General features: G+C 34.3%; 2 protein-coding genes across 2 annotated transcripts in view; both read left to right on the forward strand.

Annotated features, from left to right (window-relative positions):
• Nucleotides 1-22,060, forward strand: part of LOC133847205 (ubiquitin-conjugating enzyme E2 N) — a 152,553-nt gene that overhangs the window by 44,892 nt on the left and 85,601 nt on the right. The gene's annotated exons all lie outside the window — the stretch shown is intronic.
• Nucleotides 9,070-11,029, forward strand: LOC133847778 (kelch domain-containing protein 10 homolog). Its single transcript, XM_062282999.1, has 2 exons — nucleotides 9,070-9,288; nucleotides 9,347-11,029. The coding sequence occupies exon 2, from the start codon at nucleotides 9,383-9,385 to the stop codon at nucleotides 10,844-10,846; it is 1,464 nt and encodes a 487-aa protein (XP_062138983.1). The 5' UTR covers nucleotides 9,070-9,288; nucleotides 9,347-9,382; the 3' UTR covers nucleotides 10,847-11,029.

The following is a 22,060-nucleotide window of genomic DNA, read 5'->3' on the forward strand; positions in this document are numbered from 1 at the left end:
ATTGAGTTCGTCCTGAACTGAGACATCGTTTCACGTTTGGGGGGTTCAATGACGGGTCATTGGCTGCTGGTTCAAAGGAGTTCAAAGCTCTCCCACGATGAAATGAAATACACACAAATAATCAATAAACTGAACTCGCAACACTTTTGCCATCTAATTACAAATTTAAGACGTTCCTCGCGTATCCTTTAAGCATTGCTCAAAATAATCATTTATCTTGTTAATCGCTGCCATGTCGAGCTGACTCAAAAAGGGCTGACAAAGGGGTGAGAGCGAGAGAGCGGGAGAGAGAGAGAGAGAGAGAGAGAAAGAGAGAGAGTGAGATGGAGGGAACTTTCTGGCAAATGTTTTGTCTTGAGAATCGCAGCCGTCGGTGCATTCTGCCGTTAAATTAGAGCCATATCTCTCTCTCTCTCTCTCTCTCTCTCCCTCTCTCTCCCTCTGCTCATCTCTCTTCCGCCTTCTTATACAATCCCTGAATACCTTTTGAGCACATCACAACAACCAACAACAAAAAGTTAAGCACTTAGACAGCTTGGCAGCGCTTGTTGCAACTACAATTTGCTTGCCAATTTTTTGGGGCACGGCTTTAAGCTGCATTTGGCTTGCCTCACGTATGTTAAGCATCTCTAATGAAGTTGTAGTGTTTTTATTTTACCCAATTTAATGGTGTAATATTCCACAAGTTGCATAATATTCATGGCTCACTTTGTTTGAAATTTAAAGTAAATATAACAAAATTCAAATAATTAGTTGAGAAGCACTTAAAAAATAAATGTGAAAACTACATTCAAGTATGTTTGACTGCGCGATACCCGCTAAACATTGTGAGCAAAACAGTTGAATAGTAGTTTTAAATTATACCAATTAAATACCAAATTAATATACCGAAAAATACTTAAGTATACCGATTAATATAATAAAACATATCAATTGAAAAACTAATATACCAAAAATGTAAAATATGTACCAAATACTATAACGAGTGCAGTATTATTTTAAAATTATACCGGTTAAATATTAAATGAATATACCGAAAATATACTAAAATATACCGAAAGATATAATAAATCATACAAATTAACTACCAACTTAATATACCAAAAAATACAAAAAACCAATGACTGTAATGAGTGCAGTGTTATTTTTAAATTATACCGGTTAAATGCCAAATTAGTATACCGAAAATATACTAAATTATACCAAAGGCTATATTGAGTGCAACAGTGCAGCATTATTTTGAAAGTATGTCATTGAATTACCAAATTCATATACCTAAAAATACAAAAATATATCGAGGGCTATAATAAATGCGGTATTATTACTTATTAAATAGCAACTTCATATACAACAAATCCTAAAATATACCAAAGGCTATAATTAAAAATTGAAATATAGCAATTAATTACCAAATGCTACAAAAATATACCAAAGGCTATAATGCAGAATTTGCAAATATTATATTTCAATGTATACCCAAATATTCTGAAATACACCTATGTTAGATTATGTTTGATATATTTATATACTAATAATATATATAATACTAATAATATAATAATTCAAAAGTTTAGTAAGCAACTATTCAAATACAAATAATAATAATTTCAAATACTTTTAGAATATTATTGTTATTTCCATGAATTCATTATCTACATCAGAATTGATTTATTACTTAAAGTTCATACTTGAGAAAGTTTGTTAGTATTACATTTCAATTTATTTATTTTTTACCTCAATGTATGTTTATAATGTTCTATGTATGCTTGATAAGTTATCAACTACTTTTAATTCCCTTTCAACTTATGTTTTTATTCACAATTACTTTGAATTCCTTTTCCACTTATGTCTTAAATTCACCAACGTTTTTATGCACAGTTGATTATTGCTGATAACTTAAATTTGTCTATGAATTTCTTACTAAATTCATGAGTGTCTTTAATCAGAGTCAGAGTTCAACAACGTCGATATGCAGTTGATTCCCTGTGGTACAATTGTGTTAAATTTCATTATCGCAGCCGAAACACTTGCTGAGTTATGACTGAGGTCATTTGCTGAAATTGATTGGGTTTGGTTTTCCTTTTTTTTCGGGGCTAGCAGATTGCAGCTTGGAGTTTGAGTTCGAGTTCAGAGTTTGAGGTATTTATGGCTGGCTGTCTAGGCTTTGGCTGCTTGCTCATTTCGAATCGTTTACCCATCCCTGGCAGCGAGAAATTGACGTGACAGGACAACTGACGTCACGTCACGTGACGTTGCGACGCAAAATGTTGGTATCGAAGAGCGTAGAGTGAAGACGGGGTGGAGGAGAGAAGAGGACGCCAGGCGATGTCTCTGTCTCTGTCTCTGTCGCTGTCGCTGTCGACGTCAAGCGTCAAAGACGTCAAAGAAACGCCGCAGACGTCTTTAAAATATTATTAGAGTCATAAATTGTCGCCGTTGTTTGTCGCTTTGTGTGTCTCAGAGTGTGTGTGTGTGTGTATGGGAGCTTTAAGGCAACAACTTTCGCCTTTCGCTGCCTTTCTTTCGACTGCACTCCTTCCTCTCTCTCCTCTCCTTTCTGCCATTGTATTCTCGTGTTTTCCTATTCGCATTCGTATCTGTGTCTTTATTATTTTTGTTTTCATTTTGTTGTCACCTTTGCTTCGCTGTTTTCTTTTCATTGCCTTTCGCCTCGTTATGTTTCCTTTTGCTACTTTTCTATTTTTCTATTTTTCTTTTTATATTCATTTTGCACGTCCTTTTCTCTTTTTATCACGCTTGTTAATGTCATTCCTAGACGTTGTTGTCGCTATTTCTTCAGCGCTCCTTTAAGTCCCGTCTCCACAACTCCTTCTCTTCGTCTCTCTTCTTTTCCCCCTTCTTCTTTACCTCCCTCCCTCACTCTCTCTCTCTCTTCGTTAACAGCCATTGATGTGGTTCCCATTGCCGCCTTATTAGCCGCCATTAACACTTTTGACTGCACACCTCCATCTACACCTTCATCTTTAGCGCCATCGTCATCTACAGCGCCATCTACAGCGCCATCTGCAGCTCAAGACAAGCCACCCACTAAGCAAATGGTTGCACAGTGGTACAAGTCTTATTTTTATAGCGAATTTGCAATTCTAAGTGTTATTTTCGAATCAAGAATTATTTTTATAAATATAGTGTAAACATTTCTAAGCTTAGATATTTTGTTTACTAATAAAGTGTAGAAATTTCGAAAATTTCAATTTTAATTTATGGTATATTAAGTTGGTAAGTTGAAATAATTCATAAAAGCAAAGCAGTGAAAATGGCTTTGCCTTTATGAATTATTTCTTATTCCTTTTTAATCTTTAAAAAAAAATATGTAATCTCTACACTATATTAAAAAGAAGTAAATCATAAAGTAATCACATTAAAAATTTACCAAATTAATATACCATGAATTAAAATTGAAATTGTTCCAGTAATTGGTGTGAACATAACTCTTATTGCACTGCATTGTTTGCTTTCGTTTAGTTATTTTTATTAAATAAAATAAAGTACACAATTGTCTTTGTTGTATGCATATATTCTCCATATATTTGTTTTGATAATTAGATGAAAGTGTTTTTATGCAATTGACAATTATTTTTATGGTATATAGTGTGGACAAAAATAAAAATATTAATAAACCAAATGATTAGTAGAGAAAAACTACTTTGACTTCGATAAAATGTCTTTTCTTTTCTTTCTTTCGTTCTTATTTTTTATTTCTGATTTTTTTCGACACAAGTATAATAATCATTTTAAATATTCCTATATATTTATATAATTTTTTAGCTATTAATTAACAAATATATTAACTTATTTTTTTAAATTTAATTTCTTATTTATTTATGACACAAGTATAATATTTTTAAATATTCCTATATATTTATATAATTTTTTAGCTATTAATTAACAAATATATTAACTTATTTTTTAAATTTAATTTCTTATTTATTTATTCTAATTTATTTCAGCATTTTTTTTATTTATATTATTAATTATTATTTTATATTTAAATAATTTTTAAAATGATTTTTACATTATGATAATTTTATGGTTTTATTTTGCTAATTGAGTTGTATTTGCAATCCTTTTCAACACTAATGTTCCACTGTGCGGACATTCAGCAAAGCCACGAGTGTCGAAGGAAAACAACAAATGATAATAAAACATTCGGGACTAAACGACCACAAATATGCGCTACCAGAAATACTTTTCATCTTAGATTTTCGAGCTACTAATAAATTCATTTGAATGAATTACAAGTTACAAACTAGACTTTTGATATTATCCTTTTTTTTTATTAAAATTTACGAGTTGATTTTAAATTGTATTTAAAGAGGGAATAAAGAGCATTTAGTTATCAAGTTGTTAGAAGCCAAGATACAAATGCAAATACACAGAGAGAAAAGCGAAATGAATGGAAATGGAAATGGAAAAGAGTTTGAGTGAGCTGTTTCTTCTTCTTCGCCTTCTGCTTCTTCTTCTTCTTCATTTTGTTGTTGTCGTTATTCGTGTCGCGTCATTTTCCTTGCAGCATTTTGTGCGCCAGATCGTCTTAGGTCTGTTTACAAATATGCCAGCTTGTTGCTATGCTTGTTCTTGTTGTTGTTGTCGAGTTGTCCAGTCGCAGTTAATTTTGTTGTTGCCTCTTGCTGGTATTTTATTTGCCGCATCCTTTGGCGAAAGCATCCTTCGGTCTTCGGTTTGCTTTCTCTTTGTCATCATCGCTTGTTGCTGCTAATTAAAAAGCATCTTCTTCAGCTTTCATTCGGACACGTTCATAGATGAGGATGTCACACCCCTGCCCTTCCCCCTTCCCCCTTCCCCTTTCCCTTCGATCCCTCTAAAAGGATAATGGAATGACAGCAGCCTCTATCATTAGCTGGCAACAATTCTCTCCACAGTCGCAGTTTTCGATGGCACTGGAATCACTTTGGCATATTAAAGATAAACTTGAATAGTCAGAAAAAAATGCAATCCAAATTTGGATTATTGCCAATTAACGAATGACAAAGAATCACAACAAATGAAATTTGTTACTCGAAGTTTTCCTTTTTATTTCAATTCTTCATATTCTGCTTTGAATATCGATTTATAATTTAGTGAACTTTTACTTATGATAACAAATTTAATTTAATAATAAAAAAAAAAACTAAAATATAATACAAAATTTAAAAAAAAATTCGAATATTTTCATATATAATTTAATATGATTATATTCGTATTTTGTGCTTTTTAATCTATGACTTTCTATCAGACTTCAGCTCAGATGCCACTATATTGCAAATGTGTGAAAAGAAGTAAGATTGAAGAAATGTATGCGAAGTAAAGATGTAGTTGAAGTAAAGCAATCAAAATATACCAAATTGATATACCAATAAAATACTAAAACATACCAAAAGCTGTATTTTAGATATGAGAAAAACGTACAAATGCAAACTAAAATAGTAATCTAAGCAAATAAATGAAAATATATACAAAATTGAAATACCATAAAACTGAAATATACTAAAAACATTATATTTGACATATCAATATACTATTGTCTTTAAAATCCGCGGAAGAAAAGTGCAAATAAAAAATCATTGAAAAATAAAAAGTAATAAAAACAAAGCAGTCAAAATATACCAAATTAATATACCAATAAAATACTAAAACATACCAAAAGCTATATTTGACTTATGAAAAATGGTATAAAGAAAATAGGCATGCAAAATAAAAAGGCAATTCAAGCAAAACTGTAAAAATCTACCAAATTAATATACCAAGAAAACATTAAACTTTACAAAAATCTACTGTATTTGACGTAACGACATGTGGCTACATTAAAAATGTATGAAAGTAAGTAATTGGTATAAGTAAAACAGTTAAAATATACCAAAATGAAATACTAAAAAATACTTAAGTATACTAAAAGCTGAATTTGGCACATATGTACTATTATGTTGAAAATCTATGAAAAAGAAGTACAAATAAAACATTTAAGAGAAATAAAAATGTAGTATAAGTGAAGCAATGAAAATATACCAACTTAAAAATACTAAAAGCTATATTTGGTATATCGATATGATAGTATGTATGTATATTAAAAATGTGTAAAGAAGAAAAAAGAATAAAAAATGTTTGAAAAATACAAAATAATATAAATATACGTGAAGTATACGTGAAGCAATAAAATACTGAAATAAACTGAACATTTCTATGTGGTATATCGATATACTACCATATTTCTTAAACACCTTATAGCTGTGTTAAAGGTGTTTGCTATGTTCTTAATATCGATTGACTCGCTGACTGAACTATCAACGATCGATTGATGCAATAATAAGGGGATAATTTGCATGTGAAAAAGTGGCCCAATTACCTTTGGATCAGCTGTGGACAACGACAAGCACATTGATGTGGCATTGGCTGTGGCAACAACAAGGATTTGTGGACCACCCGTTGAGTGGGACAACAGCAACAGCAACAACAACAGCAACAGCAACAGCAACTGCGACGGCAGCAACATGAGCTAAGACGAGCTAGAAGTTGGACAAAGAAGAAGTCCGCAGGCAAATAGGAAAAATGCATTTTTATATACATACATACATACTGTTCTGTTGATTGTAATCTTTAAACGCTGGCGACGGTTGCAGGTTCTTTTGGGGCTGCCGCCGTCGTTGCAAGTTGCACGTTGCACGTTGCAAGTTTCCAGTCGATCGACGATTGGCGCCAGCAATACACATGCAACATTAAACAGTAGCTGCAACAGCAGCGGCAACAGCTTTGCAACTTTGAGTACAATTAATTGAACACCAACAACAAATTGATTGCGCGAACAACGACAACAACAACAACAACAACAACAACAACAACAACAACAACAACAACAACAACAACAACAACAACAACAACAACAACATGACACATTGTTCACATGCCGCCGACGTCGTCGTCGTTGTTGTTGTAGTTGTTGCTGCCGCCGGCAGATGAAGACGACACAGGCAAATGAAGAATGAGCTTGGCTTGCAACAAGCTGCTGCAACATGTTGCCAAGCGCGGCCTTTGTGCTGTTCACCTCATTGCCGCCCCATTAATAAAAATTGCCAAGTTTGCAGTTGTTGTTGTTGCTGCTGCTGCTGCTGTTGCTAATTAGCGTCAACATTTGCTGCCAGCAACATGTTGCTGACAGATGCATTGACAGCCTGACAGGCGACCAACAACAACAACAACAACAACAGTTGGCAAGCAAACGCTAGAATAATCAAACAAAAAAGCACAGGCTATAAACGAATCGAAGAAATAACAAAGTTTATTATTATTATTATTATAATACACACAAACAACAACACATAGAAAACAGGAGTCAACTTTCACTTGACGTTAGGCAAATATTGAGGCTAGGCAACGAGAGCTGTCATGTGTCCTCAAACTGAAATCAATTTGCAAAAATACAAAAAACAAAAATGAAACAACGGCGACGCGACTTCAAAATGATGCAATGATGGATTTCAAATAAATTGTCCATATCCAAAAGTATCAAAAATAAAGAAGAATTTCAGAATCGGAAGCAAGCGAAAAGTGAAATATCAGAGAAACAGTTCTTATAGACCAAGTATAATAGTAGTAGTAATAAGTTAAGGTTGCATTGTTGACGTGTTATAAAGTGTTCTTCTTCGGCATTATATATATTTAATATTAACTTTACTATATAAATATATAAATAATGCTGAAGATTCTTCAACGATGCAACCTTGACTTCTTACTGAAAACAAACTTTCTATAATTATTCATTTAAATTAAAAGGAAAACCAAAGCCGATAACAGAGAACTTAAAACATAAAATTCTTAAATTTTAGCTATTATCAGATAGACTATTTTCTTATTTTAATTTAACATTTATAAAAATATGTATAGAATATGTTTTACTTAAATAATAAAAACTGAAAAAAAAAATGTGTTGTAAATTTGTCTTTTTAAATCTATTCCATTAGCTGTTCAATGCATATATACATATTAATATTGAAATACAAAAACAATCTATAATTGTCCTTTTTACATATACAGAATTATTTTAAAATAAAAGTTTAGATACGTAATATACGATTTTTAGATTGTAGATACAAAGTATTCGCAGTATTCGTAATGTAAATTGAAATACCAAAAAGTTACCTTAACTAATTTCTAGAATATTTATTTATAATTGGCTATATTTCAAATACTTTTATGCTGCAAATGAATCAAATTGTAAAAACTATGCTTAACTTTTCAATCCTGAAAGCACGTTTAACTATAGTTAATATTTTATTATACTGAAAAAACTAGATGTTACAATAGAACGTTTAACTATAGTTAGTATTTTAATATACTGAAAAAACTAGATATTATAATAGAACGTTGAAGTGTAGTTAGTATATTATTATACTGAAAAAGAAACTTGATGTTAAAGCTTATATTCTTATCTGATTAATTATACCCGCTACCCATGGGGTAGAAGGGTATTATAACATTGTGCCGGCAGGAAATGTATGTAACAGGTAGAACGAGGCATCTCCGACCCTATAAAGTATATATATTCTTGATCAGCGTCAACAGCCGAGACTATATGTAATATGTGTGAATGTACCAGTCATGAAGTTTCACTCACTGTACAGTAAGTAAACTGCACACCAAAACACTGTACAGTGTGTTGACTGCTGTGCTGCACACCAATTTTGCTGTACTCATTAACAGCTGTACGATTATGGAATGAGTGAGAACACTGTCAATCAAAACAAAGAATACTACCCTACCCACTCACACCCAAATATACTGTGCAGAAATAAGAGTGTGCCCACATTTAGAATAAATGATTCATTTGACGTTTTGGATGCATTCATGCAGAAGTCTACTGGAAACCCTATATTGAATTAAATATTTAGTTAATTATAGAAAAACAATGGAAAACTTCTCTTACTTACAATTTATTTGTTTGCCGCCACCAAGCCCAGAGTTGTGTGAAAAACATCGATGGTGGCCCACAAACCATCGATTGGCAAACATCGATAACATCGATGTCTCATTCGATGTTTGTGCATCTCTAATAAGTTTAAAACGCTCACGCACTAAAATTGAGCACGTGCTGTAAATGTGTTTCATTTAATTTCGCTTGTAAGTTGCAAATTGAAAAGAAGGTTTTGGCTTCTGATAATTCCGCATCCCCAAAATCAACGACAACTACGAACAAAGTGATCGGCTTAGTGATTCAATAAACTTATTGGCGACAACTTTTCTATTCCCGAAAATAACACAAACGGCGTGCTTTGAATGGTGAGTCTCGAATTTTATTTTGCTTAGTATGTCTTCTCAAAGGACTAAAACATTCTAGATCAACTAAAAAGCGTCGAATCGAAGAATTGGCATAATGGAACAAGAGCGCAAAGTAAAGGAGACGCTGGAAGAGCCGGAACTGTCGTTGGACATTTTTTTCGAAGATGAACCAAAGGAGGAGCAGTTGGAAATGCTCTTGGGAGGTCACTTACAAGAGGATTTGCAAGCGCTGGAGCCGCAGGATGTTGTGAACCTTCCAGCTTCAAACGATAGCGATGGCGACAGCGATTCCATGCACACAGATGGCACGATTTATGCGACTTCTAATTCGTTCAGCGACGAAATCTTTTTGTTAGGTGATAATTGGGCAGTCATGTCGCAGAGCGTGCCACGTTACAGCTTTAAGTGCCAGCAATTGATCGAATGCCCGTCCAAAGCCAATATTTTTAGTGCCAGAATGCAAGGCCGTCTTCATCTGGTGGCACGTAACTTCAATTTGCTTACGGTTGTCAGCTATCCTCGTTTCGATGTCAATCGGGTATCGTACCGGCATCATCAGGTTTGGAGCTACACTCCAGCAACAAATCGCTGGAAACTGGATGAGGGTTTCAAGCACAATATGCTCGCGCTCCAACACATGAGGATAAACGCATTTCTGAACACCGGCGGAAATGAGCTAGTGATCTACTTTGCCGACGATGTATATCCAATGATCGAACATGGCTTTGTGGTGCACTCTATCGATGGCACAAATGCGATTTTCCGGGCCGACAAAGGCGTTCTGCCGAGGGCAGATTATGGTGCAGCATATGTGTCGCATCAGCATTTTATGTACGTGATTGGTGGCGTATTGAACTTAATCCCCGTATGCGATGTGCATCGCTACGATTTCCACAAGAGGCTGTGGCAGGTGCAGAACAATCGCTTCGACTTTCCCAAGGGACGCTTTGGCCACCAAGTGATCACCGATGGCAAGTTCATCTATTGTCTAGGCGGCGGCGACATTGATATGCAATTTCACGACTTCAAGCACATTCTCAGCTTCAATCTGACCACCCACACTTGGCTTGAGCATCACACCCAGCCCGATGACCGCATGCTAGCGGAGAACGAAGGCTATCCGAGGGCACGTCAGGAGTTTGCATGTGTGCAGCGACGTTGCTCCAACGGCGACATTGAAGCCATCATCTGTGGTGGCCTGGGGTCGCTATTCCTTGGCTATGTTTCCGACATAAGTCTTTCCGACATATGGAAGCTCAATCTGTGCACCATGAAGTGGACGCATCTTCTCACCGCCCGTACACCGTTACCCGCATACATCTCACCGACCGCCCTGATGAGGAACGCTTGCTTGTTCGTCATCGGTGATGTTGAGAAGGGTCTTAGTGTGAGGGGACTCTACAAGATGTGGCTGACGGTGCCGAAGCTAAGTGAATTGGCCTGGGAAGCATACAGCTACTATAACGACCTCAAGTGTCGCGATCGCCAAGAGTTGATCACTTTGGGCATTCCATCGAGATTTGTTGAACGCCTGCCTCCTGTCGAACCGAGTCCCTAGGATGTTCTTGCTTTTTAATTCTAAAATTATGTCATTGCAGCGTCCTTGTAGTTAGATGATCGCAGAACATAACCAGAGATTGCAAAGCGATCATGCTCAAGAATTTAACACTTTTATGTTAATCTATATAACTTGCAATCAAACAGCATTCAATGCTCAAATATATTTGTTGGAACTAACCACAAGCACTGTAGAGATTTCGATATTTTGCTTATTATACCCGCTACCTATAGGGTAGAAGGGTATTATAACTTCCTTCCGACAGGTAGAAGGAGGCATCTGGATCTCAGAGACTATAAGAGATAGTTCTATAATTTTTGCTGTAGTAGTTATGATTCCTGAAAATTTGGTTGCGATCAGATAAAAATTGTCGAAGTTATTAAAGAAATACTTTTGTATGGGCAAAAACGCCTACTTACTAGGGGTGTTAGTTGCTTTAGCCGACAATCTGGTATATTGTGCCGTCTATGGTATATTTTGAATGAGGTACTATATCGATATACCAAATATACCATTTGGTATATTTTTTTAGTGTTTTAGTATATTTGGTATATTTTAACAATACCCCAAAATATATTTTTAGTATTTTTGTAGTATAATTGGTACGTTTTGAGAATAATACCGCAAAATATATTGCTTTTATTCAGAATGGGTAGCTGGTATCTCACAGTCGAGCACACTCGACTGTAGCTTTCTTACTTGTTTTCAATATATTATTGTCTTGAATTTGTTTATTTAAGTTTGTTTTATAATTCAAAAATATTGAATTCTTCTTTTGCTATTATCCAAATTTGTTTAATTTACCAAATTCGTTAATTATTAATAAAGAATATGTTTGGGAATTTTCGTTAATTTGTGTAGTAATTTTCAATATTTATTTATTTAAGATTCAAGATAATTAAAAAAAAAAAAATAATTTTGTACATTTCATTTGCTTTTATTCTAATGTGTCGAATTAACTAAATCAAAAAATAAAAAAGAATTTGTGGAATTTCGAACAATTTTTTTTTTAAATTTTCAATTTATTATTTTTATTTAAATTATTATATGCATTAAAAAAAAAAAAAGATGTATATTTCTTTTGCTTTACCAAATTAGTTAATTATTTTAGTAAAGAATCTGTTCGGGAAATTTCGATGATTTGTATTGTAATTTTTAATTGATTATTTTCTTGTAATTTTTATTTAGGTTTGTTTCATATTTAAAGAAATATTTTATACTGCTTTTGCTATTAACCAAATGTGTTATATTATATTTACAAAATTAGTTAAATATTAATATCGAATTTGCTTGTGAAATTTCGAAAATATTTTTTGTAATTTTCAATATATACTTTCTTGATTTATTGATTCATGTTTGTTTCATAATAAATAACATGTTGTAGTATTCTTTTGTGTTTAATTTACCAAATTAGTTATTAAAATTATGGAATTCCTAAAATGTTTATTGTAGTGAACACAATTTGTCCGTTTAGCTCTTTATGTTGTTAGACTAAGCGCAAGTTGAGCTGCAAATTCTTTGCTTAATTTTCAGTTAAGTTTGCTTGAAAAAAACAACAAGAAGAAGACGGAGGAGACGAAGAAGAAGAAGAGCAACAAGAAGAAGAAGAAGAACAACTGACAACTGACGCTCGAAAGGAGTTGAAGGAGAAAGGAAAAAGTTGTGTGAACTTTTTGACTGTTAGTTAAAGGTTTAGCAAAGTTTGTTGTTGTTGTTGTTGGGTGAACACTTTGACAGTGTGTCTGCGTGGCCCGTTTATTTATTTTGTTGTTGTTGTTGTTGTTGCTTGCTGCATGCCACATGCTGCTGCCACACCTGTGGTACGTCTGTGCAATATACATGCCACATTTAGCACATTGTGTTTGCATTGCATTTGATTGACAGTTTTATTATATGAATATATATTGGCAATTGTCTGACTGTCTGTCTCTCAGCAGAAGAATGTGGCACAGTTCGACAGGCACTGACACACACACACACACACACACACACACACTAGCAAGTATCAAAAAGGAAAGGAAAGGAAAGGAACAATTTGCAGGCAAAACAAAGTTAATGAACACCCTTGAAAAACTTGGCAAAACGGCGTCAATTAAAACTCATTAAATCAAGTTAAAAACTTTGTGCCACACACAACCAAAACGAGTAAGCGAGACAGCGAGAGTGAGAGTGAAAGAGAGAGAGAGAGATGCATATGCATATGCTTGATATACATTTGTATTAGACTCTCTTTCTCTGTGTGTGTGTGTGTTTGGGCCCAAAGTTTGTAACCTCGTAATAAAGCCACTTAAGTGGGTCATAATGCGCTGCAGCAACAGCAGTCGGTGGCATGTGGCATGTGGCAAGTGGCAAGTGGCAGGCAGCATATTTATGCTGAAAGTGAAATTGAAAACTTTGCACGATGAATGTGGCATGTGGAACGAGCCACATTCAGCTACTTATGACGCTGGCGATAGATGCTGCAACTCCGTCTCCGTCTTCTTCTTCTTCTTCCCCACTACTTTTCTATGTATCTGCATCTGCAATTGTATTTGTATCTATATCTGTATCTGTATCTGTAGCTGCTGCAACCGAGTTTGCCATTGTGTGCGCACTTTCACTGTCAACCAACACTGAAAACTTGCACTGTCTTCTACACACACACACACACTAACACACATACACACACAAACACACACACACTAACACTTGCAGCTGGTGCTTCTCGTTTAAATGCATAAAAACAGCATTAAATTGTGCGCAAAATAGCTGCAAATAAAATGCTGCTTCCTGCCTCGCAAATGTATGCAACAAATGTATGTCGCACTTTCTTTCCTCTCTCCCTCTTCCCCCCTCTCTTTCTCTCTCTTTCTTTTTGGGAAATGAGCGCCAAACTTTCGCATTACTTTTTTCTTTTTTAAAACATTTTGCAACCCTTTGGCAATGCCTCCTTATTTCAATTGATTCCTTGTCTATATATTATCTATTCTTGATCAGCAATAAACTTTTGGCAAGTCCGTTTGTTAGAAGTTATTTGAGAAGCCTTGACTGAAAATTTGGTATATTTTGTATTCTATGGTATATTTTGTATGTAGTCATATACCAAATATAGGTTTTGGTTTTTGTGGTATATTAATTTGGTATATTTTAAGAATATTACCGCACTGTTTTACTTTTATTCGATATGAGTAGCGGGTATTTCATAATCGGGCACACTCGACTGTAGCTTTCTTACTTGTTAGAAAATACTTTAAACAAGAATCGAATGAAATGAAATGAAATATGTATAATATAATACTTCATTTGCTTCCAGCTAATTGAGCTTTTCAGCTTAAGTTTAAGCTTCCCAAAAATGTACTCAATATGAATTCGAAATTTAAGTTTAAATTTAAGCTTTAAAGCTGTTGAAAATTAGAAAAAGTGAATATTTATTATTTATTTATTTTGTTCAAACTTGAAATCAATTTGAATTCAAGCTTAAGTTTAAGGTGTATTTATATACCAAATTTAAGCTGTTTAAAATTGCATTTTTTTTTGTTTAGTTCTTGAAATAAATTTAAAATTTAAGTTTAAATTTAACCTCATGCATAGCCTGAAATTGAAGCTGTTGAAAAGTGAGTAAAACTTAAAAATTTTATATTATTCTTTAGTATAAGAAATGAATTTCTAAAAATTAATAAATCCTTATGCTTTTAAGTTGAAGTTGTGAGATTCTATTTGCAAGAAAGATTTATAGCAGAAGTGTAAATTATAACGGATTATACGAGTAAACAATATTTATTTAAGTATGAATAGATTCATATAATAGGAATATAATTGAATTATAAGGAGAAAGAATTTACTTAAAAGTGTGATATTTGTACAAACTATTTAAATACTGACTTTATAAGTTAACTGCAAACTATATATGTTATATAAGGTATTATAATAAATATCCAATTATTTCCATTTTATTATTTAATTATTCATTAATTTGTGTGTAAGTCTTTCTATGACATTAAGCAGCTTAAATATTAAGATAACAAATAAAGAAACAATTATGTTTTATTGATGAAGAATTAAAGAATTATTGATTAAATTAAACACCGATTTCCTTATGTAATATTTATGCTCTTATGTTAATATTTATATGATTATGGATGGAATAATGAAATTTTAACAAATAAATATGTAAGAATAATAAATTAATTCAAACAAGAATAGTTTCATATTATACTACTAATATTAATAATATTTATAACTTAGTAACTTTGTACTTAATAGTTATATAATATTTGAAGTCCAAAGAATTTATGAGGATATATGTATTTTACTCACTCATATACTGCTTTTCAAATTTAATTGCTTAAATTCTTTATAGAAAAGTTCAAATCGTTTTTATTTAATATATTAGAAAATTATATGTCAACAAGTGAAGTATTGAAGTATTGAATTTCTAGTGTATGAATATAGAAAATAACAATTGCATTTTCTTAATAAGATTTAAACAAAATAAAATCAAATACAAAGTACTACAAAACAAACAGATGTATATTAATTAATATACAATACATGAGTAAATAAAAAAAAAGCAATTCAAAGTTTCGAAATTGAAAAGGTGTAAACAAACACGCTTGAAAGCTAAACATTTGTTTGCGTGACATTCTAACCTCAAAATGGGAGAAAACTTGGAGAATGAATGCTGGGCAGCAGTAATTCATTTGCATTTGCCTTCTTCTCGTCTCACCTTGACTTGTCCTCTGTCTCGCCTCGTCTCGACACACACACACACACACACACACACACACACACACACACACACATGTAGTTTAGTGCATCGTCTCGCCACGTCTTCAATCTCAATGCCAATTTGCAAAGTTAAAGTTTAAATGTTGTAGTGTTGGTAAACGCAGTCGTGCTCTTTGTTGTTGTTGTTGTTGTTGCCTCCACTTTTCTTTGACTTTCAACACACACACACACACTGAGAGTGAGCGAGATAGAAAAAGGGAGAGGAAGTGGCGTCAAGTATTTATTGTGCGCTATTATTGTTGTTGTTCTTCTTCTTCTTATTCTTGTTGTTGCTTCGAAGAAAGTGAAAACTTTTGCAGCGACGTCGCGCGAACAAATTTTAACCCAAAAACTTGTGGCAAATAAAACACTTTAAGCAAAAGTTGTGTCAAGTTGAGGTTATGTCTGACGGCGTTTTGCTTCTGCTGCTGCTTCTTATTCTTCTTCTGCTGCGCTAGTGCGAAAGAGATAGAACGATTATTCAATAATAATCACAGACGAAATATCTTATAATCACATCCATTCCATAAATATGCAAGATAAACACAACTGGGCATGGAATGCAAGCAAGATGAAGCGGAAGAAAAAGAAATCCAACTCGAAGAGGAAGAAGAAGAAGAAGAAGAAGAAGACGTAGCAACAATTTGTTTACATTCAAGATCCGCAAAGTGCAGAGTTCCTAATGCACAATAAATAACAATGAAAAAGCCGTACGAACAAGAACGAAAACAACAAATATTTTGCAAACCCAAAAACCAAAAAAAAGAAGAAAGAACACACACACATATAAAGAGTCACACATAAATGAGAGCGAGAGAGAGAAACTATGCACGCATTACGACAAAGCGAAAAGAGAAGTGCGGAAAGTGTGACGAAGGGAGCCTGGCATCGATTACGCTTTGACGCCAACAGCGGCGTCGCTGCCACCATCGCCGTCGACGTCACGGCTATGCATTGGGCTTAGGGTCAGGCAGCAGGCAGCAACACAGCAAAATTTTTGGACACGCAGCAGCAGCAAAAGCAACAGCAACGGTAGCGACGACGGCAGCGCAGTCCACCTGCAGCCACAGCTGCATGGATGGTTGGAGGCAGGGCGGGGGTTGCATTTTAGGCCACACCCACATGCGACGCTGCACATCGTTGTGATTGGCCCAAACAATTGGCAGTCAGCTGCAAAATACAACAAGACAGCAGCAAAGCAAAAAACACACACACACACACACACGCACACAGAGGGAGAGCCACATGCATAGCAAAGTGTAGTAGAGAACAAGTGGAGGTAACGGAGGCAAAAATAAAAAAATAAAAAAAAATGCTGAAAACTGAAACGCAGAAAACGAAACAAACAAACGAGCGACGGCGACGGCGACGCTGCAGCTGGCAGCAGCAAAAATCGCCCCCTTCAAGCAAGCAAACGCAGCAACAAAAACAACAACTGCTACAAAAACAACAAGAAGAGCAGCAGGCCATGCAGTCAGTGTGTTTGTTTTTGGTTTTGCTTTTACTGCAACGACTGTGAAACTCGGGCGACGACGAAGGCAAAGGCGAAGGCGAAAGCAAAGGCGACTGCACTGAGGGTGGCCCTGGGCAGCGATGCCCCGGCATCGGCTATAGCTATGGCTATGACTATGGCTATAGCTATAGCTACAGCTATACAGGCTATGGCTATGACTATGCGATGTTCTATGGCTACGTCAACGTCGTCGCCGTCGTTGTCGTTGTAGTTGTCGTCGTCTGTTTTCGTTTGCTTTCGTTCGTCGCCTTCATTCAGTTACCGTTTGGTTGTCGCCCTCTTGCTCTGCCATTCCCCGTCCCCCGTCCCTTACCCCATCAACCCGGTCACGTGGCGTACTCGCATGCATTGGCGCCGATAACTGCCATTTTTCTGCCGCTGCTGACGCTGACGTTGACGTCGTTGTCGTTGTCGCTGTCTTTGCTGTTGCTGTTGTTGTTGTTGTTGCTGTAGCTGTGCCCTTAGTTAAACAAAGGGCATAGTTGGGATAGTCATTGAAGTTGTCCAGCACACGGACACACACACATGCTTAGAGCTACACCTTTGAATTGGAGTTGTTGTTGTTTTTGTTGTTGTTGTTTTTGTAGCTGGCATACCATTCTAATCAGAATAAAACGGTAGCAACTTCAATTTATGCCCATTCAATTATGCGAATAAGCAGAAAGACTTTTGAGTTTCAGTTTCAGTTTTTTGAGGGTTAACCTCAAATGCATTTCATATCTCTTTCACATATTATATTCACTTAATTGGACTAATTCGGTTTTTCTTTACATCATTATTCTTAATTTGCGCACTTTACTTTCATTACATGCATTTAATTCAATTTTCTTTTTAATTTAGTTGCATTTCATTGTTGTGCAATTCTCTTTACTTCACATATTTGTGCAAAGCTTAAATTTATGTCAGGATCTATAAATTATGTTTTCTTGATCTGCATATAAACTACACAATAATTCTAGATTCATTGATGACTGGATAAAGAAGAAATTTCAGATACATTCATTAACTTTACTTTGCAGTTCTGAATTATTATTTTTTATTATAAAACTCACTGACATTCGTCTTTAAATAGTCAGAATCACTCTCAAGACCGTTCAATATGTTAGAAATAAATTCTCTATACTCTTTAAAGAGATCATTTTAGAGCGAATTTGACTGCAAATAACTCTGTAAATTTGCAATTTCGTTTGGGATTATTGATATACGAAATGATTTTCTGTTAAGTACAACTTTAGGTTTATTTTAATGTTTAGTTGTTTTTTTTTTTATTGAGTCAAAAATGCCAAATATTTTTTACTTTTGAATATTTTTTGAATTTTGAAAGAGTTTTCTAAGACTCTTTGCTTTTAATAATAATATGACTAATTAAATATTTAATTCATTTATATTTAGATTGCACAGCAAAAGAAGTATTATCTATATAGAGGAAATAGGGTAGATGATTTTAAATTATTTGAATTTAAAATTAATTTTAAATTTTCGGGGAACTATTCAGAAAGTGTCAACGAGGATTCAGTGTAGAATTGTAATAAACATTTCCGTATTCCGAAATTAATGTATCGCAAAAAATCAAATGCTTACTATCGATAACAGCAATAATGTGATATAAATTAATTTAATTATTTTTTTATCAAGTGAATTATTTCATATATTCTACTAAATTGTGATTAACTAATTGATTATATAAAATAACTTTACTTTGCAGTACAAGTCAAACTTAATTGCTATCGACTATTGATAGTTTCTGACCTCGTAACTATCGCAAAAATGTGTAGCAATGCTTGAGAGCCTTTTGCTTTTAAAAATAATATTAATAAACTTTCTTTACTCTGCAATTAGTGTATCAGAAGTAATCGAATGCTTACTATCGATAACAGCACTGTTGGGATATAAAACAATTGAATAATAAACAAGTAAGGTATTTAATATATTCTACTAAATTGTGACTAATTAATTGTATAAAAAGAGCTTGCTCTAAGTTAAAGTTAATTACTATCGACTATCGATAGTTTCTCACCTTGAAACTATCGACAAAGTGTACGTGAGAGTTCGGTGTTTCAAAGCCTGGGAATATCTTCTTTTCGGTTAACAATAATAATAAACTTTATTTACACTATCAGAAATAATCGAATGAATTCTATCGATAGCAGTACTACTAAAATATAAATCAATTTAATTATTTACACCAAAATTATGTAATGTATTCTACTAAATTGTGATTACGCCTAACCAATTGATTGTATAAAAAGACTTACATACTTAAACTTACTTACTTAGTTAAAGCTAATTACTATCGACTATCGATAGCTTTACAGCTCGCAACTATCGCGAAAAAGTATGTGAGGATTTGATGTGGGAATGCCTAGGAACATCTTGATTTCGATGTATAAATATAAATTCTGAAATTAGTGTATCGCAAAAAATCGAAAGCATACTATCGATAACAGCAATACTGAGATAGAAATGAATTTTAATATTTTCAATTGAATTATTTTAAATATTCTGCTAAATTGTGATTATGCTTAATTAATGGATTATATACAAAGGGCTTTCTCTAAGTTAAAGTCAATTACCATCGACTATCGATAGTTTCTTACCTCAACACTATCGCTAAAGTGTATGTGCGAATTCGGTGTTTCGATGCCTTGAAACATCTTGTTTTTCGGTTAATAATGACAATAAATTTTCTTAACTCTAAAATTAGTATATCGCAAGCGGATCGAGTGCTTACTATCGATAACAATACTACTAAGATATTATGATTTCGATAGTATGCAAGTAAGTTTTTTAATATATTCAACTAAAATAGGACTATGATTAACTAATTGATTGTATAAAAAGAGCTTACTCTAAGTTAAAGTCAATTACCATCGACTATCGATAGTTTCTTACCTCAACACTATCGCTAAAGTGTATGTGCGAATTCGGTGTTTCGATGTCTTGAAACATCTTGTTTTTGGTTTATAATAACAATAAGTTTTCTTAACTCTGAAATTAGTGTATCGCAAGCGGAATGAGTGCTTACTATCGATAACAACACTACTAAGATATTATGATTTTGATAATATGCATAATATAATATATAATAATATATACTATCGATAGTTTCTTACCTCAACACTATCGCTAAAGTGTATGTGCGAATTCGGTGTTTCGCAGCCTGACAACATCTTGTTTTTCGGTTATCTCTGGCGTTTGCGTTGCCCGTTTGCTTTTTGCACTCTTTGTTACTTATTTAGTTTTATGTTGGGTTTTCTTTGCTGGCTGCATTTTTTTTTTGTTGTTTCTCGCTTTTCGTTTTTGCCTCACATTTTCTTGTTGTTTTCCTTTTCCTCCCCCCATCATTTGTGTAAGTGTGTGTGTTGTTTTTTCCATTTATTTTGTGTCGCTTTACGGCTGCTCAGTGCAAAATATTTTTGTTTGCTTGCCAAAAAATGTTCGTCGATTTTTGTGCGCCGTCGTCGCCATTTGCCATTTGCCTGGGCAAAGTCCTTGCAGCTCCCGATGCGATGTTGGCCCAATCTTCTTCTTCTTCTTCTTTGCTGCTGCTGCTTCTGCTCTTCGTTCTCGTTGTTGTTGCTAGTTTTTTTAGTGTTATTGCTGTCGCGTTTTGCGTCCTGCGTCGCGTCTTTTGCCACGTCGACAACATTTGATGTTGTTGCATATAATGAATGCTGGCCGCCCACGTATCTTGCCACCCCTCTTTCCCTCCCCTTCCCTCCCTCAACCCCTCTCCATCTTACTCTTTCTCTGCCTCTTTCTCTATTGCGTCCACTGCAACAATTTTTTATACTATAGATAGCAGACACACAAAACAAAACAAAAACTAGTCTGAGGGGGCGAGTGCAAAAAATGCATTTGACGGGGGGAGATAGAGATAGAGTCAGAGAGAGAGAGAGAGAGAGAGGGAAAGCGAGAGAAGACAACGTAAACACTTTTGACATTTTATTTTTCACGCCAGCTCGTGGGCGCCTTTCTCCCTCTGTGTGTGTGTGTGTGTGTGTGTGTTGTGTCCTTTGTTGTCGCTGCTCTTTTGGCTGCCTTGGCTTTTGTTGTTCCGCCCACAAATATCCTCTTCCCTTAGACTCCCCCTTTCCACATTGCCTATGCCAAACTCTGTTCAGTTCTTTTTTTGCTTTTGGGCTTGCTCTCCCTCCCCCCACTTGCCACCGCACCCCACCCCGCTTGACATGTCCTTCACTTATTATTGGGGAGCTTAAGTGTGTGCGCATAAAATGCAACGAAATTACATATTGCGCATACGACACGTGTGCCCAGCCTTTGGCAAGCCATTTGGCATTGCATACTTGGAGGCACCTAGGCACCATCCATGACACACACACACACACACACACACTCTTTCCCGCTCAAATGGGAGAACTGATTAGTTAATAGACTTGACTTTGACTCAACGTTGATGTAAAAAGCAATGGCTTCAATTCACTTAAATTGACTGAAGATTAGACTTAAGAAAGTCTTTCTTTAAGAGCTCAACTTATTAGCTAATAATAATAATAAAGTAAGTTATCAATGAAACATTGTTTTCAGATACATTTGCTGAGTAATCTTGTGTGTTGTTCAAGAGAGAGAGAATTATTATTCTGAATAAATTGTATTGCAAAGGTAAAGCATTGCTTTAGAGCGTCGCTTTCTTTCTTTGTTTAATATTAATTATCAGCACTTTGAGTGCATTGATTTTAAATATACATTTACTATAAATAAGGCAACATTCTCGTGTCAATAATAATATCCGAGTCTCAATTTATTAATTAATATTGTCATATATTTTGTAATTCTGTTTTTCTTATGTCATGTTTTTATAGTTACGATTTGATACGTATAATAATAAGAGTATTTATAATTCCTGATTAAATTTGTTATTAATTGAATAAAAATTGTAAAAGTTATTTAGGAAATACTTTTGTTTGGAAAAAACGCCTACTGCAATCGAGTTT

Source organism: Drosophila sulfurigaster, chromosome X (assembly GCF_023558435.1).
Source record: "Drosophila sulfurigaster albostrigata strain 15112-1811.04 chromosome X, ASM2355843v2, whole genome shotgun sequence".
NCBI classification, from domain to species: Eukaryota; Metazoa; Arthropoda; class Insecta; order Diptera; family Drosophilidae; genus Drosophila; species Drosophila sulfurigaster.

Bases quoted from the DNA above. Each gene is read 5' to 3' on its own strand.
- LOC133847778 (XM_062282999.1), top strand. From the start codon at position 9,383: ATGGAACAAGAGCGCAAAGTAAAGGAGACGCTGGAAGAGCCGGAACTG.